Genomic DNA, 16,439 nt, shown 5'->3' on the forward strand with positions numbered 1-16,439 from the left:
CCAACTTGATTATTTTTTCCTAAATATTGTCTCAAAGTCCTTAGATCCAGGATGGACTGGAGCACCCCTGACTTTCTAGGTGCTAGGAAGGATCTGTAATAAAACTCCTTCCTTTTGTCTGATGGCACTGGCCTGGCTTTGCCATGGGGAATTAGATTTTGTGCTATATCTCACCCTGGAGCAAAGATTATGTTCCCAAGAGCATTCTTAAGGGAAGAGGGAAATTTTGGGGCTACAAGATTTGGTTTTCATAGAATCATAGAATATTAGAGTTGGAAGGGACCTCAGGAGGTCATCTAGTCCACCCCCCTGCTCAAAGCAGGATTAACTTCAGCTATATCATCCCAGCCAGGGCTTTGTCAAGCCTCAGCTTAAAACCCTCTAAAGATGGAGATTCCACCACCTCCCTAGGTAACCCATTCCAGTGCTTCACCACCCTCCTAGTGAAAAACTTTTTCCTAATGTCCAACCTAGAACTCCCCCACTGCAACTTGAGACCATTGCTCCTTGTTCTGTCATCTGCCACCACCGAGAACAGCCTAGCCCCATCCTCCCTGGAGCCCCCTTTCAGGTAGTTAAAGGCCGCTATCAAATCCCCCCTCATTCTTCTCTTTTGCAGACTAAACAAGCCCAGTTCCCTCAGCCTCTCCTCATAAGTCCTGTGCTCCAGCCCCCTAATCATTTTGGTTGCCCTCCGCTGGACTCTCTCCAACTTGTCCACATCCTTTTTGTAGTGGGGGGCCCAAAACTGGACACAATATTCTAAATGCGGCCTCACCAATGCCGAATAGAGGGGAATAAGCACTTCCCGTGACCTGCTGGCAATGCCCCTCCTAATGCAGCCCAATATGCCATTAGCCTTCTTGACAACCAGGGCACACTGCTGACTCATATCCAGCTTTTTATCCAGCTTTTTACCCCCAGATCCTTTTCTGCAGAGCTGCTGCCCAGCTCGTCGGTCCCCAGTCTATAGCTGTGCATGGGATTCTTCCTTCCTAAGTGGAGGACTCTGCACTTGTTCTTGTTGAACCTAATCAGATTTTTTTTGGCCCAATCCTCCAGTTTGTTTAGGTCACTCTGTATCCTATCCCTACCTTGCAGGGTATCTACCACTCCCCCCAGCTTAGTGTTGTCCGCAAACTTGCTGAGGGTGCAATCTACCCCATCCTCCAGATCATTAATAAAGATGTTGAACAAAACCGGCCCCAGGACCGACCCCTGGGGAACTCCGCTTGTGACCGGTTGCCAGCTAGACATGGAGCCATTGATCACTACTCGTTGAGCCCTATGCTGTAGCCAGTTCTCTATCCATTTTATAGTCCATTCATCCAACCCATACTTCTTTAACTTGCTGATAAGAATACTGTGAGAGACCGTATCAAAAGCTTTGCTAAAGTCAAGGTATATCACATCCACTGCCTTTTCAGAAATCTAATGCTTCAAGATCCATGTATCCAGGTGATATGGGGCTATCAAGAGTAAAATGCTCAAAGTCTCCCTGAATCAGAAAGATGCTGGGAAGTTGCTGGTAATGGCAATCTTGCTATAAGGCTCTGTTGCCTTTGAAAAATACTTTTTTGTGTGTGTGTTTGGAAAAAGTATATGAAGGGATTGAGGGAAGTTTCCTACAACTGCTGCTGCTGTCGATGCTACATGCATTCACCAGGAACTCATTGGCACCCTTGAAACCGCTGTTGATGTAAAGGATGGCTACAGAACACGTCCTCTTTTCGTTTTCATCCTTTGTTAAGAAAAGCAAGATGTTGTTATCCAAAGAACCCAAGGTGGCCTTCATCTCTTTTGCATAATCAGAGCAACCTCTACCTGATCCCTAAACAGTTTTTTCAGAGTTTAATTGTTTCTGGATCTTTGAGACCTCTGAGAAGAAGCCAGAATCCTGCAGTCGTACATACCTGCAGGCATCTACTCACAAGCCAGAAGTCTCACCACTACATCTGCTGTCTTAAAACTGGATGATGGGCTAGATCAGTGCTCTCATGAATCAAACATTTTTAATCTACTGGTGTTGCTCTTCAGGAAAAGATCTTTGCTGGGGCTTGAGTCTTCCTTCATGATTCAACCTGATCTTTAGTTAGGTAGGTTTGGACATCTGCAACTCTCCAAGTGACAGATATAGATTGGTAAATCTTTTAAAACAATTAAAAGGTCACAGTGTCAAAAGTTTCTTTGGTACAGTGCTGTGAGTTCAGCCATTCCTTTTTTTTGGACATAGTCTCTCTCTCATGTGGGGAGTAGAAAAAGTAGCCAGTGTCCTTTTGTAAGTTGTATTTTTTCTCTATCAAGGACATAGAAGTAGATAAATGTGGCATTTGCTGATCAAAGATAAAATATAGGGAAGCACAGTCTTTTTAGTAGGGGGATCCTGCTCCATTTACCTATGTACTTTAACCTCTGAAGTTTCCTGGTCAGGGACGAACTCAGAACCAGCAGTGCTAGCCAGCATCTGCAAAAACTGGGAGAAATGTGGGTCCCCAGGACAGTCACTGTTTTTTTCCCTCCGTGGATATATATCAGTAGAATCCAAATATTCATGTCCAGGCTCATCCCTGTAAGACCCCACACATCTAGAACCCAAGCCTGGCATATCTGCCAGGCTGCTGGCCTTTCCATGCTGCTACCCAGCAGCAGCTGTAACCAGATTGTGCTCCATGGTCTTACAACCTACTGTGGACACAGGCCACATGCTCCAGATGTCTGACAGGCAGCAGTCTCATAGCTCCTGATTGGCTCCCCACCCTATGTAAACCCAAGGGGACATTCCAGGAAGTGTCCAGGCATGGCAACCATGTGGATCTTCTGTTAGCTGCCATAACCATTTCTGCTTCCTTCTCCTGAGGTCCGGATTTTGACCTTAAAATCATAGAATCATAGGGTTGGAAGGGACCTCAGGAGGTCATCTATTTCAACCCCCTGCTCAAAGCATGACCAATCCCAAATGAATCATCCCAGCCAGGGCTTTGTCAAGCCGGGCCTTAAAAACCTCTAAGGATGGAGATTCTACCACCTCCCTAGGTAATTCCCTAGGCATTCCAGTGCTTCACCACCCTCCTAGTGAAAATGTTTTTCCTAATATCCAACCTGGATCTTCCCCATTGCAACTTGAGACCATTGCTCCTGGTTCTGTCATCTGCCACCACTGAGAACAGCCTCGCTCCATCCTCTTTGGAACCCTCCTTCAGGTAATTGAAGGCTGCTATCAAATCCCCCCTCATTCTTCTCTTCTGCATACTAAATAAGCCCAGTTCCCTCAGCCTCTCCTCATAAGTCATGTGTCCCAGCCCCTAATCATTTTTTTGCCCTCTGTTGGATTCTCTCCAATTTTCCACATCCTTTCTATAGTGGGGGGCCCAAAACTGGACACAATACAAGACCTTGGCTTGATTTGGACTTTTCCTCTTGACCCAGACCCTGAAACCTGACTTGGACTCTGACCTTTGGTATCGACCCTAGCTTGGAACCTGACTACAAACTCCTCCACTTCTCCCAGCTTCAGTTTGCCCCTGCTCTGACCCTTGGTCCTGACTGCCTCTTATGATATCCTGACAACATCTTGATCTCATTCAAACAACTCACTATGGGGTATTGATGGAATAGCAGAAGATTCAGGGGTACCAGAGCAGATGTCATCATTGGTCACACTAATACTTGGCACTGTCTGCATCAGTAGGGATGCTGAGGCTAGCTCCACCTGCCACGATGTCTGATTTTCATCAGCCATGGGCAATCACAGTGTGCCAAAGGTGGTTCCTCTGTCAGGAACCCAGATGACTGACTAGATTAATTGAGTCAATACAGATTGCCACACTTAGTTCAAATACGCAAATTACCAGAAGATTCAATACAGAGCTGCTCAGAGTAATGTTTTTGGCAGGACTGTATCAGAGGATAGGTGGCTGTCTCATGGAGACTATTACTTTTGGTCCTTGTCCAGAGGCAATGTGTCATCTGAAGAGACCCAAGAGGGGCATGTAGCCTAAAGAATCAAAGGACATGCAGACCACAATAAATCAAATTGAGTTTACTAGAGGCTGACTGGAAGGTACAGACACCAGTAAAGAATATCCATTACTTTGATAATACAGTATTGAAAGTGGAACCAGACATGTCATGTTAGAAACCAATATAGAACTCCAAATGGGAGTTCCTTGCCTACCTACAGTCAAGAAAGAACTGTCTGGACACCTCTAGGGAATAGAGTAGGAACAAATAGTGGGGCCTGACCAACAAGTGGTTGTTATTGGGTATCACATGGGAATTAATACTTCCTCAGAAAGCTTCAAGCTAGGATAATTCCACCCTGTCTCTTGTTGGAAGCATTAGACCTAGAACAGTTATGGTCTCTTTAAAGAATAAGATTCATTTTCTTGATAAAAGCTAGTCTGATCATTTTCAGAGGTGAGAAATGGGAATCAAAAGGTACAAACAGACAAAAATATTTTTGTAGAACTTTTAAAAAAATTTATTTTTAAGAGAACCTTAAAAAAAGTTTGCATTCTATTACAGTTTGGAGTAACATTATTCCAAAAGATGCTTGTCTAATGAGATTGTGTAACTTGTAGTGTTTATACAAAGAGCAGTAGTAGACTAGTTTTCTTAGTGGGCATGTTTTTATAATTATATATGATAATACCATTGTCTGAGCAGAATGAGCTGAAATGGTTCCATTTCAAACTTGTAGGCTTCCCAACTGCTTCTCATTTCTTCTTGCAGTTTCTTTTCATTACTTCTTACCCTACACTACTTTGCTCAAATTCATCACTGGTGTAACTTTAATCAAATTAATGGATATGCCCACAAGAAGTGAGCGATTAATTTATTACCTTAAATGAAAAAGAAAAACTTCTTAATTGAGCTACCAACACGTGCCCCTTAACCGAATAATTACATGATGTTATTGTTGTAATCCTCATCCTTCCTGGCTCCTCTCCTCCCTCCTGTTTGTTATTCTCACTCATCACAATTAAAATTAGAATATAATTTCATTGAGGCAGGAACCATCTCTTTTCAATTTAATTTGTAAAATGGCTAGTATAATTTTTGTACTGTAAAATTATTATAATAATAACTGTCCTTGGATGAAAATATTACAAACTATGAAGATTTCCTAAATTCTGCAATACTTTTAAAATAGACTTTTATGGCTCTCTAAAACACTTCCAAATTATTCCAAGAAACTTCTTTCTCCTAAAATAGATTTAAACAGAAGAATGGTATACTTGGTCCTGCCTCAGTGCAGGGGACTAGAGTAGATGACCTCTTGAGTCTCTTCCAGCCCTACATTTCTATGATTTTATGAATGTTATGATCTTCTCTACATGTTACTGCCTGGAGCTAAAATCACCTTTGAAATTCATTCTGCTGAAAAATTCAGCAGTGCTCTATTGAAAAGGCAGTCATCTGTGAGACCATTCTTTGTAATGTTAATACCAATATCAATGGACATTATATCCGTAATCCTTCTGATTGGTTCAAAAACAGGAAAGTAAGAATTTATTTCTAGGTTAGCTTGGCAGTAGATATTCAAAAGTTTTCTGTTTTGTCTTATGATGTGAAGAGCTCTTTCAGGCTAATGATTCCAGAGTTTGCACTTTAAATTTGCTATTCCTCATACAGCTGCTTATAGACTTGATGTCCAGAATTGCCCTCTGTTTGCCTATAAAGGGCAAACAATGTGGAATATAATGTAGGAAATTTCCTTCTGTAGACACTGATTCTATGGTTCCTCTCTCCCATAGGTATTGCAGTGGTCCCCTCCAGCTCAAAGCTGAAGTCTTTGTAGGACAGCCCCTTGTTTAAACAGAAATGTCTTTTATAAGTGTATGCTATATCTGATTTAGTTCTGAAGAGAGAGCATTAAAAGGAGGTATACTTGTCAAAATAGTTAACCTATTGCAAAATGTACCTCAGAAGAGGAGATGGACAATTTTTTTTTCTGTTAAAGTGATGAAGAAATGCTACTTGAAGCTTCCACTACATTCACTTCTCTTTTCAACTTATTTTTCATTACATTTGCAGTGACTGTTGTAGGAGAGCCCACAAATTATACATCAGACATTCATAAATACTTGGCTGCAAATCTAAAACTTTATATACGCATATAAACACAGACTGAGTTGTGTAGGATAGTAGCCAGACTTTCCTTATATTAGTTGTTCCAGGCAAAATTTAGGAAGCAGTGGTTTCCAACTCTACATGTTACTAGCATAGCATATGTGAAAGAGCTCTTTACAAGGTGCATTTAAAAAGTAGACCCAAAAGCATAGGAGTAGGATGAAGAATCCAACCTGACAGACTATACAGGATAGGGCAACGGCTCATTACTGGTGCCAAAAACATCTAAAAGGTTTAATTTTCTTTTCTTCTTTTCTTAAAAATACTTCCAGGGGGCCTGGATAGCTCAAGGGGTTGGTAATAGGATACAGAGCCTTTCATCTCTAGGTCACCAGCTCGCATCCAGGCCAGGTCAGTAGTGACCAAAATTGTTACCCTTTGATGGTTTTTCAGTGACCTATATGAAATGAGTTGGTGGAATCCATTTAGTTCTAATTCCAAGAACAAGTTGCTTCCTTTTCAGCAATCTGAATAGAGAGACTGGATTGTCCTCTCAATTGAAGATGTGAGATACTCAGACAGCAATTTTCCTTCTACAATAATTATGTATTTATTTATAACAATAACTGTTGTTGTTCTGAATATTCTGGTGTCTGTGCTGGAACTGTTCTGTTAATCCAGTACCTGCATAAAATAAAACTACATTCATAATACAGAACGATTTTTTCTAATTTATATAGGACATGGAAGTAACCCCCACCTTCCTCTCTTGATATGTCTGTTTTCTGATTTCACAAAAATAAAATTTTAGAGGGAGGAATAAAGATCAATATAACACATCCTGGAGATTCTGCATGCAGAAATAAAGGCAAAGGCACCAGCGACCTAGAATTTCAGATAAGCATGTAGCAATAAACAGAGACATAAGCCAACTCAGACTTGTAATGAATTCCAACAATCCACCCATTACTAATTTTCATTTTATTCTCAATCTCATCAACCTAGTTAGCAAGAGATTTATATTTCTTACTGGATGGGATAAATAAAGCCTTGTCTCCTACTGCCCTTTCCTCAGTCTCTGGAGAATAGGGTTCCAGTGTTTAGAACCTTACTGTCACCCCATCAGTCGTTTTACCAAATGAAAATATTATATTGGAGTATACAGACATTTCTGTAGGAACTTCATCTTTTCTACTATAGAAATCTTAAGAACTCAAACATACTTTCCTTAAAGCTACCAATAAGAATAGACGCCACTAAGGAAGACATTCATTCCTCTTTTAAAAGTTAAACTTTTGATTGAGTGATTTAGATAGAGTCTCGATTGCACTAAGACTCCTTTATGCTACTCTGTCAATGGAAAGAGTCCTTAAAATAGGAAGAAAAGACCTTTGAGAATAACCCATCCTTTGGCCTTCCCAGCCAATGTAAAGCTGATGTAAGGGCTCTGTACTTGCCTTGATCCTAGGCTGTGGCATAAGGGTCATAATGGGTACATGGCAGGGGTGCAACTAGAGTGTACTGCACTGTGCTTCCAAGGGCTCTGGAAAATAGAATGCAAGTTTGAGCAGCCCTGAGATTGCTCTTACTTACTGGGGGCTGGGAAGGCCTCTGCATGAAGCAGAAAACAGGGAGGGCAAAGGTTGATTAAAGCCACCTCCTCACCCCATTCCATTCACACCCCACTGTGGGAATGAGACACTGAGAATCAGGCCCATATATTAAATTTCATTTTTTTATTTAGTATATTAAGATTCAACTGCTCCTTACAAAGTCCCAGATAGTATTCTGTGTTGAGGCAAAACCACGGTTCAAAACAAACCACAAATAAACAGTAAATCAGTAGATTTGGTATCAGAGACCATGGGGAGAAATGATTGCCCAGTTGTTTAGCCAAGCACACTCCTCCCCAATTTTTTTGTAGCTTTGACAGGCACATGAGTTATTTACTGTATATTAGAAAAAACAACCTCATGTTTCTACTGTAGATTACTATTGTGACATCTTGCCTCCAGGGACTAGGGTAGGCAAGTAGCTGTAAACTAATGAAAAAAAAACCCCTGATTGTGATCTTGATATTGCGTAGATAAATCAAGTGTATCACCCCATATCCCTCTGCAAAATCTACTCACTGGGTGAGTTAAAAATCACAGCTGATTAGTGCTATCACTTTAAAGCCCTGCAGGACTTCATCCTCAAGAGGGAAAGGGTTATCGCTTCTGTGAAACTCAGGAGCTTCAAAGGAGAAGGAGCCAGCCATCAGTTTCTCTCCATCCTGCTGCTGGTAGTGATTAGGGGCTTGTGTACACCACTAATGCTTTGCTAGCATAGCTATACCGGCATCGTAATGCTGGCAAAGCCCCCTAGTGGAGATGCAGATTATACTGACAAAGGAGTTCCTGTGCTGGCATATTTAAACCACTTCCCAGAACAACATAAGCGATCCTGCAAAAGTACTCTTTTGCTTGTATAATTGCATCTACAATAAGGCTTTCGCCAGCATAGCTTTGTCAGCTGGGGGTGTGATTTTTTTCATACTCCTAACTGACATAGTTATGCCAGTAAAACTTTGTCATGTAGACTAAGCCTAGGATAAATTTTCTGGATGATAACCTGCTGGATGATTTGTTAAGGATCGCTACAATACACAAGACCCACTGTAAGCCATTAATGCTACTTCACGGGATAAATCAAATATATTCCTCCCAAAGGAAGTCCCTTCCCCCCCCCCCCCCAACTGCTTTGCAGGATAGAAATCTAATATTTCATTGATAACTAAAACCCTGCATTATTTTGGAAGATACTTTTTTAAAGGTATTTTAATAGTCAAGTTAATCCCTTTTTTAGTCTATTCAAAGAGCTCTGTGCTCTTTTGCATTTGCTGTTTTGATCTCTTCTTTTATGAGCTTCCCTCTGTAGATTTTTTAATTGTTCATTTCACTGATTTTAAAAAATTGTTTCATTTAAAATAAGTTTACTGAATTAAACTCAATAAATGAAACAAGACTGGAGCTTGAAATAAGCTGTGTTGATTCAAATAAACACATACTGCAAAACTGTCTTGCTTACCTATGCAAAGAACTTAATCTTTGTGATAATAATGCATGGATTTATGAGGTAATAAAGATAATATATAAATCTTGAATAATCCTTTTAATATAGTTCTTGGTTTTTAAATTTTTGGCATCTGTGTTTTCAGTCTTAATTTGAAAGGCATATTGACTAACTCTACATGCCACCAATCATTTTTAAGTTTGCACACTATCATTTATTGCATTTTTTGATTATTTTAATTTGCTATATATATATATATTTATTTAACGATTATCTCTCCTTTTTTTATAGAGCACATCAATTTAAGACTTCATCTTACTACCACCAGGTTTCTATTTTGTCCTTCATTTATTTCTTTTAGTTTTTCTCACATTTTTGGTGTTCTCTTGGGTAACTTTAAATATTTAAAAGAATAGAGTAACATTATTGTCATTAACATATTGCATTTACATTTTTAGTTTTAGCTTTTTAATAAAAACTTAGCTTGACTAAGCATTGGTAAAACAATGTAATTATTTTACTGTCGTACATACTCTTACACTCTCTTCTTTTTCCCCCCCTGTATTTGTGTACTAGGTGGTTGTGAATGCCCTTTTAGGAGCAATTCCATCCATCATGAACGTGCTTCTCGTTTGTCTCATATTCTGGCTAATTTTCAGCATCATGGGAGTAAATCTGTTTGCTGGGAAGTTCTACTACTGTGTTAACACCACAGATGATGAAAGGTTTGAAGTCGACATAATCAACAATTTTAGTCAGTGCGATGAACTCATAAAAAGCAATCAAAGTGCCCGATGGAAAAACGTGAAAGTAAACTTTGATAATGTAGGATTTGGGTATCTTTCTTTACTTCAAGTAGTAAGTGATCACTCTTTATATACCTCTTATTGCTTATATGTAATAGTAAAAAGTGATTTTTTTTTAAAAAAAATTTCACTAAAAGAGCACCACTAAAAGTGCATACCAGTGCACTAATGGCTAATATTTCTCTGTCATACAGACAGACGATAATTAGTAGGACCCAAGGATTTCCATGCTTTTCAGCAGGATAATTCCTTCTCCCTCTCTCTCTCCCTCCCCATGTCTCATTCCTGGTTTGAGAATGTTCAGAGTTGTAACTTGGAATGGTATCATACCACATGGGTACTTTGAATTTTATTGTTACTGACGGGCAGCGATCTGCATTGGTGTGACTAAGTCTCAGAAAATAAATCTCAAATAAGAAATTCCGTTTTCAGTGATTCAGCTGCCACCAGTGCAGACTGATGTGATCTGAGAAACAGTTTCTCAGTATATAGAAAAGTAGATGAAGCAGAAAAAAAAGGCCATTAGATAGCCTTATCTATAAAATCTGTCCCCTTAAGTCCACACACCAACTAATTTGTGGAGTTTTCTTTAAAAAAAAAAAAAAAAAAAAAAAAAAAGTAGAATCAAGGAAAGGATACCTAATGCATAAGGAGGGTTATGGCACTCTATGGCTGTGTTTTCACTGCCAAAAAGGTATGTTTTTACAGCAAGATAATTAATGTGTGTTAGCTACCTTGCTATAAAAAACTGCCTTTTTTGGCAGTGAAGAGATATTCTATGCCTCAAATGATCCAGCAGCCTAATTCTTAATCAGTGGAAGCCAAGGAAATGAGTTTACATTTCAGGGTGCTAATTTGACTGGGTCATGTCAAGTTGGCAACTTCATACTTTTTTTTTAAAGCTGTCACCTAGTTTTCCAGAGACTGTTTTTTACTTTTTTTTTTTTTTTTTTTAATAAAAAGCGAGCCTAGAGCCTTTATGATTGTGAAGAAAATCGTGAAAACGTGAACCGAGCATAAACTGACATAAGAGTTTTGGAGAATTGTGGATTACCCCATTCGTATCAGTGGGGTGGTGTCTCAAATGCGCAGTTACAATCATTTAAATATCAGTATTGATAATCATATCACTGCCAATCATACCATGGAAGAAAGGAGAGGGACAAGCATGTTATAAAAATGTGCACAATCCACTGTGAGTATAATTTGATTTTGGTAACACAAGTGGTTTGTACTTGAAAGAATATCAATACTTTTTTCTCCCAATCTGCTCTGTGGAACCAATAGGCTAGAGTGAAGGAGGGGAGTCCAGAGTGGGATATAAGCCCCACCAAAAGGAAGCCAATCCATCAGAGTTCAGCAAGGCATCCTCCAAGCCCTCCCCAATTAGCCCAAAGCCTCCCTGAACAGTGGAAGCCTGATCTGATCAGGGATGGAGGTAGGACCCAGGTGCATTCCTTTCTTCCTTTAGTGACTGCTGTTCTCCCCTCTGTTGGAGGCTGTCTGCAGACTCAGGGAGTCACCACTGAATTATTTATACTTGGGTCACATTTTCAAGCTATTCTTTTCAATCTTGAGGGCTAGAAACATTTTTTTAATGAAAACTTAGATTCCTAAATCATTGCATGACTCTGGGAGCTAGGCCCATAGGTGTGTGCCTATTTTGCCTGTGCTTTAATCCAGTCTGCCTATGGGTGTACCTGAACCTCAGTGAGGGAGAGTCAGACCTAAGGAGTCCAGCAGAAGATGAATAGTCGTATTTTGAACATCTGCACAATATACTGAGAAGGGTGTCTCCTTCTGTTATCTCAAGTAGGCAAAGCTTGCTGTGTGGAGCTTGATTTGTGGCTGGAACTTGGGTGGTGCCTCCACTTTTTTTTTTTCCTGCTATAGAAATTATAGAAAGTATTGAGAGATCTCATGCACCTGTGTTTTATTTATTTCCTTGACCAAAGAGTTTCTTTTGGATGCCCTGAGAATGAACAGGAAGCTCTACCTACATCTTTGAAAATGTATGTGATAAAGTGATAATATCCATTTTGCAATCATAGAACAATATGAGCACTAGGGGGAAATTTTCAAAGGTGCCTATGGGATTTCAGAGCAGAAGTCTAATTGGCTTTCAGTGGAACTTGTGCACCTAAATCCCTTTTGTGGATTTGAAAATTTCTACCTTAGATCCTTGTTTATGTGCCTTAAAGAAAACAGTGAAGGATGTGACTCAGAGACATAGCTTTTCAGGTTCGGTACATAGTTTTGTTAGTCAGGGCAGAAATTAAAAAAGCCATCTTCTAACTTACCCGGAAAAAAGATTCCACTTGAGACCAGAATCTAAGGCTATGTACACATTGACGGCGGCAAATTTGCTGCCGTCAGATCGATCTATCCAGATTGATTGCGCAGCAGTGAAGATACGCTCAATCAATCCGGAAGTCAATTTAATAAAACCCTCCAAAAATGCGTAGCGCTGTGTCAATGGGAACTCATTTCCCATCAGCGCAGCACAGTGGAGACAGCACACTAAAGGGAAGTTATGAAGTCAATGGGAATTATGCAAGCTACTCTGCTGCTGAATTTTGCCAGCAGCATAGACCTACCCTTAGGCAGGGACTTAAGACTATTTTGATTGGAGGAACATGAGGAAAAGATGGAAATATCAGAACCCTTCCTGTTGAGTATGTAGCAACAAAAAGGATGACTGAAAGGAACATATACTAAGAATTGATTGGAGGGGGTCCCATAATATGCTAGGAATATAGATAACGCTATTGGGAAAAATTGTGTATTTGGCTCATGTCCTAAGGTAAAACATTAATCCTGAGGAATTTAGATACAGAAGTGTGGTTGTCAATGGATATTCTTACTGTGCTTCCCCTGTGGGCATGGAGGGCCATTATCTGCACTCTTAATGCCTGATCCAAAAGGCCACTGAAGTCAACAGGAGTCAATAAAGTTCTTTCACCAGCTCCCTAACAGCCTGAGACAAAGCCAATTGAAGTTATTGTGAGGCTTTCCATTGACATGAATGGGCTTTGGCTCACATTGCTAGGAAGCTGGGGGGAAAATTTATTGAATAGTGTGGAAATTTCCATATGGGGGGCAATACCATTGATTTTTCTGACCAACTCAGTGATATGCACTAGTGGGGGCATATTAACTGTATTCTGTGGGTATGTCTACACTGCAGTTAAAAACCCACAGTTGGGTCATGCCAGTTGACTCAGGCTAAGAGTCTTGGGCTGAGCGGCTGATTAATTGTGATGTAGACATTCAGGCTTGAGCTGGAGCCAAGGTTCTAGGATCCTTTGAGGGTTCCAGAGCTCAGGCTGCAGCCATAGCCCAAACATCTACACTATGACTAAACAGCCCATGACTGGATGTACTTGCCCAGCACTGGAGATGAAGAGGTTAAACCAATACTCCTGGGAGCAGAAGCTACGCCCCCCACCCCTGCTGGGCATGCTCCAAATGCTGCAGCAGTATAAAGGGGAGCAGCCCAGCTCACTCGGGGCAGGACGCTGAGCAGGGAGGATGCATAGTGGAGGCTCCAGCCTGGGAGCCAGAAGGCCCTGCAGCTGCTTTATGGCAGCCTGGCCAGCAGGTCACTACGCCCGCTGCAGGTGTTGGGGACCTAAGGGATGCCAAGACAGAGGCTTCAAGAATTAGGGTAGGAAGTGGCCCAGGGTAAAGGATACTTAATGGCTCTGAAAGGGACAGCGTGTTTCAGCCAGACCCTCACTGTCACAGTGACCAACCCAAGTCATTGGTAGGGTCTTGGCTAGGGTCTGGTAGAGCAGGGAGGGTCCAGCCCCCCCTAACCAGCCCGCTACCCCCCTGGTGGAGACCCTCCCCCCTTTCCGCTCCACTGGCCACCAGGGTGCCCAACCCTGAACACCAGGGCCACCACTGACTCTGGCCACCAGACCGCCTGGCCCTGAATGACAGAGCTGCCACTGACTCAGAGTCTAGGAGCCATTAGGGGCTCAGACTACCAGACCCCACCTTGCCCCCTTCCACAGTGGCAGGGTCCACATGCCACGTGACACAGCCCCTTAGCCTGAGCCCTGTGAGCCCAAGTCAGTTGGCACAGGCCAGCCGCAGGTTTTTGATTGCAGTATAGACATACCCTGTAGTATGCAACAAAGGTCCCTTTTGCAGAATGCTAGTACCATTGTTACCAGCAGGATTTAGAGTATAGTGTTACCCCCAAAACTGCCAGTCAGGTGGTCCATTCTAAAGGAATTTCCAGGGTAAAACAACTTGCCTTCCCTTTAAAAGACACGGATACAGCCTTCCTATCAAGATAGTGATACACAAGCAGTAATACTTCGAAAACAGATACAACGTTTACTTAGAAGTCAGTGGTTACATTAAAAGAGAAAGAAATAGAATATAACTAATAATAATATACTTACCCTTAACAATACTACTACTACAAATTATCTATACTTAACACCCTATATCAATGAACAATAATATACTGAACACCATTAATAATAATAATATACCTTTATATACCTAATACTTTATATCCCTAATATACTATTACTTTAACTATCATCTAGCAAGCAGTAGCTAGGCGGTTACTGGATAGGTAGGGAAGGATCTCATTCAGACCACAGACTCTCAACTTTATTTGCAGGCACACTCATATACTCTTGGATGATAAATAATAAAATTAAACTTACAGAAACTGCAAAACCTTCAAAAAGCCCCTTTTTAACCATCAAGTTCCTCTGAGTATTCTTGTGGCTGTTCAACAGTCGTTGCTGCTGTAGAAGATACTACTTGATGGCTGCTGCTGCAAAAAAGGTTATCCCAGGCTTAGTCAATGCACAGGGTCTGAGTTAGCCTGACACATACAGCCGAGGTGCACCCCTGCTTAGCACAGCTTCCCATGATTTCAGCTCTCGATAGTGCCTTAAGTGCCTGTTAATTTCAGCTCCTCTTCTCCTTATTCTGCTGCTGTTGCTGCCTCTCCCTTTCAGGGTCTGCTCCTGCTCTCCTGTCTTCCTCTTTAGGGTCCACTTCCCTACAAAGCTTAGTCTAACAGCTGCTGGCTTTATATACAGTTTGGTCACCCAAGCTCAGCCAATCAGGTTCAAGGCAATTTGCATATCAATTGTCTCTAGCCAATCAGCTTAAAGATCACCTAAAAGGGATGGGGGGGAGTTACGCCTAGGGAAGGGAGAGGTTCTGCACGGAGGAAATGGGAGGGGAAGGGAGTTTCACACAGGGAAGGGAGGAACTATGTATCAGGAGGGGTTACATTCAGGAAGGGGAGGGGTCACACATGGGGATGGGAGGCCCCATACAAGTCAATGGAATAAAATGTATTCCTATGGGGCTTAGACTTCCAACCTCCATTCCCAACCGCCACTGCTGGATTTTCTACTACTAATCCTTATTTAAATAAAATCTTTATTCTAAAACTAATCACGATTTTAAATATTACAAAATGCTTTGATACTGATACCACTTTTTAATTACCCAAATAACCAAACTATTATTTTCAAGATTTTAAACTCTTTCCAAGGTTTATCTGCAAGCCTTTACTTCAACATTCTTTTGGAAGTGTAGACAATTGAGACAAAATCTCCGGCTACATCATTAAAAGGGCTTTGTTTTTAAAACTCATTTTTTGTTAGCATTACACATTTTTTAAAACAAGCTGACAATAACTGCTGAGTCATATCTTTCCAGTCCGCCCAAAGAGAAATACGGTACGTCCTTCTAGCCTTTCTGAACAGTAGATAATCTGGAATAAATTCCTATTTCCTTGGATCTCTTCAGGGTTCTGTATGGAGCAAGAGATTCTAAAAACAGTTCCTTTTTTGTCATGGAGAAGGCTTGGACAGAACAGATTACAATGCTAAGGGAGGAAGGAACAGGATTTCGCTTTTTTCAAAATCAGGAACTTGCCCTCTCATCCATGACTAGAGTCTAATGTTCTCTGAATATATATATTTTCTTTTATGAGAGTCATGCAGAAAAGAAAATAGAAGTTTTATAAAGATCCTTGATCTGCATCACTAGACAGGTGGAACACCGAGAAGATCTGGTCTAGTTTCTGAAAAAAACCTGTAAATTCTGAATTTACATTGCCTCTGTATCACAGTAGATTTTCTGAGCTGAAAAAATCTCAGCGAATCCCTGTTAGGTGAGTTATATGAAGAATTCTTTCAGTCTAGTTTATCTCTACAGAAATCAAAACTTAGAAATTTCCTAGTACAAGTGCAGAGCCATAAAGTTTTTCTGGCTAAAACACAGGAGCTCGTGATATATGACACCAGTTTTATAGAATTCTGGAAAATATCAGTTAAGACTTTGGTGATCTGAGACTAAGGAAAATTTCCCTAGATATGTTTGTAGTTTGTATATCTTGTTACGGTGTATTTAAATATCCATTCTATGCAGGCTATGAAGATGCCACTAACTCAATACTTCTCTGTAAGGCACTTTCCATTTTCTGTCCAATACAGCTGGTTTTGGTTTGTGTGAATTTGC

At 40.8% G+C, this 16,439-nt stretch overlaps 1 protein-coding gene across 12 annotated transcripts in view; it reads left to right on the forward strand.

Moving 5' to 3' along the window:
- LOC137153690 (sodium channel protein type 1 subunit alpha) overlaps positions 1-16,439 on the forward strand; it is a 124,004-nt gene that overhangs the window by 92,380 nt on the left and 15,185 nt on the right. For all 12 annotated transcript variants that reach the window (XM_067549318.1, XM_067549314.1, XM_067549311.1 and 9 more), the window contains one exon: positions 9,703-9,984. In XM_067549318.1, the coding sequence (XP_067405419.1) occupies positions 9,703-9,984 (282 nt within the window). The remainder of the gene's footprint in view (positions 1-9,702; positions 9,985-16,439) is intronic.

Source organism: Emydura macquarii, unplaced genomic scaffold (assembly GCF_026122565.2).
Source record: "Emydura macquarii macquarii isolate MOO-44397 ecotype Brisbane River unplaced genomic scaffold, CSIRO-AGI_Emac_v2 contig_1253, whole genome shotgun sequence".
In the NCBI taxonomy this organism is placed as follows: Eukaryota; Metazoa; Chordata; order Testudines; family Chelidae; genus Emydura; species Emydura macquarii.